Raw genomic sequence first — 2,500 nt, 5'->3', positions numbered from 1 at the left:
TCTCTTTTACTTGTAAAGATAATTGGTTGTAAAAATAAGGGATGGAGGGATACCAACGTATAAGCTAATATTTTTTCCCTTCATGTTTTACAGTATTTTGGTATTAGCGAATAAAGAGAAATATAAAGAAAAAGTATAAACATATAAACAGAAGTATAAACAGAAAAAAGTATAAACAGAAAATACAAAATACATGGATACTGAATGTTATCAATTCATCATTTTGGAAAGCATATTGGGAGTTCATAGTATATCTCCCCAAATTATTTCATTTACTTATCTATCAACTTATTTCATTAATAATTATTGATCCATTAATACATTCGTTAATTTCGTCTGTTATATATATATATATATATATATATATATATATATATATATATAAATATATATATATAATACCACACAATGAAATAACAAAACAACAGTAATAAGATACATAGTAACGAAATAACCACCAACAAAACAACGAAAGAAACGGAAAATAACGAATAGCAATGGATAGTAACGGTCAGTAACAAAAAATAACGAAAACTAACAATCAATAACGTAAACTAACAACCAATAACGGAAAACAACAGATAATAACGGAAAATAACAAATAATAACGGAAAATAACGGATAATAACGTAAAACAACGGATAATAACGGAAAACAACAAATAATAACGGAAAACAACAAATGATAACGGAAAACAACAAATAATAACGGAAAATAACGGACAATAACAGACATATCCTTTCCCCTTCCTCGCTCCACCCACAGACCGGCCATTCCCCACAGGAGTACATGGACAATCCTCAGATTCTTACGCAATGGGACTTAAGGACTCAGTTAGAGGAAGGATTCAGTTCGGAAGATGGGAACACAAAGAGTTCGGAGAACCGATCGCGACCGGAAACGAAGGGAAGTGAAGGTAAGGAAGCCCTGGTGGTTTTCTTGTTTTTGTTTTCCTTTAAGAATTGTAAGCGTGTGTTTGATTTTTTTTATTTTTTTGATTAGAAATATTAAGGAATTGGAGCTTATTCGTCTCTTCTTATTACTACTACTACTATCACTATTACTACTCTGCTATCACAGCACCATCTTCATCATTGTTGCTATGATTATAATTTTCGTTATTATTGTCATTAATATTATTATTATCATTATCATTAGTTTTATCATTTTTATTATCATTGTTATCATTAGCATTCTTACCATTGTTATTACGATTATTGTTATCATATGTTATTATCATTGTTAATATTTTCATTATCATTATAACTATCATCATCATCATTATTTTCAGTATCATTATAATTTTCGTTATTATCCTCTTTATTATCATTATACTCATCATTGTAATTATCCTCATAACAATTATTATTGTTTTTATTTTTACTTTTATCATTACTTTCAATATTACTATTATTGATGTAATTATCATTATTACTATTATCTTTATTATCCTTGCTATCATTATCATTATTGTTATTATTATTATTGTTATCATCATTATCATTAATATCGGTATCCCTATTATTATCATTATGATGATGATGAGGACGATTATTAATCTTTTATCAATTTCATCTTTATTTTCCTATTTTTCTTTTTCTCTTTTTATCATTGAACTTCGACTGTTTTTCTATATATATTTTTTTTCTCTCTCTCTCTTTAGCATCATCTAATTTGCTATTGTTGTATTAAAGAAAATGTAAATTGTTTGTCTGACGATGTGAGGAAGGTAGTCACGTTTTATAAGGAAATGTTATAAGTAGAAAATTTTAACGAAGTTACGATATGATGTGAAGTTCGTTTTTTGTGTGTGTGTTTTTTTGTTTTATTTTTCATCTTACTCCGTGCTTGTTGTTTTTGCTCCATTGTGCTTGCGATATGAAAGATGACTGGAAATAAGATATCGGTTATCTTAATTATATATGAACAAAATCGAAGACAATGTTTATGTAAAAAAAATAAGAAATAAAATGCATGGATACACTCGTACAAATAGACATACAAACACGATACATTCTAAGCTTTATATTGCTAGAAATCATTACTGATAAAACGTTAAATACCTTCTTATGATGATTGATTTTAAATGAAATAGAATAAAAGACATGTATAAAAGATATTGATATGCACACATGTAGATAAACAACCCTTTTTCTCCACAAACATGTACACATAAACACTTAATCAAATGAAAGCATATAACATGATGCTATTGAAATGCCTGTATCTAATTAAATAATCATTATTTGAAGACAAAAAAACTGAAAAAGAGCATTTGAATATTGCACACACACACACACACACACACACACACAAACACAAACACACACACACACACACACACGTATACGCACACTAGATGTACATATATGACAGGGGACATGACTACGATTTCTTATTTGTTCTTTATCTATTTGCAGTAACTAAAAAATAAGATAGAACATACAAATTAATAAGCTCTTACTCTATAGTTAAAATAAATTACCCTTTTGCATGACTG

At 27.8% G+C, this 2,500-nt stretch overlaps 1 protein-coding gene across 1 annotated transcript in view; it reads left to right on the top strand.

Moving 5' to 3' along the window:
- The window catches only part of LOC122253524 (uncharacterized), a 121,899-nt gene that overhangs the window by 87,388 nt on the left and 32,011 nt on the right, over positions 1 to 2,500 (top strand). The window contains exon 17 of the mRNA XM_086532190.1: positions 766 to 916. Within this exon, the coding sequence (XP_086388316.1) occupies positions 766 to 916 (151 nt within the window). The remainder of the gene's footprint in view (positions 1 to 765; positions 917 to 2,500) is intronic.

The sequence above is a fragment of the Penaeus japonicus genome, unplaced genomic scaffold, assembly GCF_977035675.1.
Source record: "Penaeus japonicus unplaced genomic scaffold, GWHDUDI00000001_assembly GWHDUDI00000037, whole genome shotgun sequence".
In the NCBI taxonomy this organism is placed as follows: domain Eukaryota; kingdom Metazoa; phylum Arthropoda; class Malacostraca; order Decapoda; family Penaeidae; genus Penaeus; species Penaeus japonicus.
Note: the sequence above shows the minus strand (reverse complement) of the source record. Positions and strands in the feature narration are given on the sequence as shown.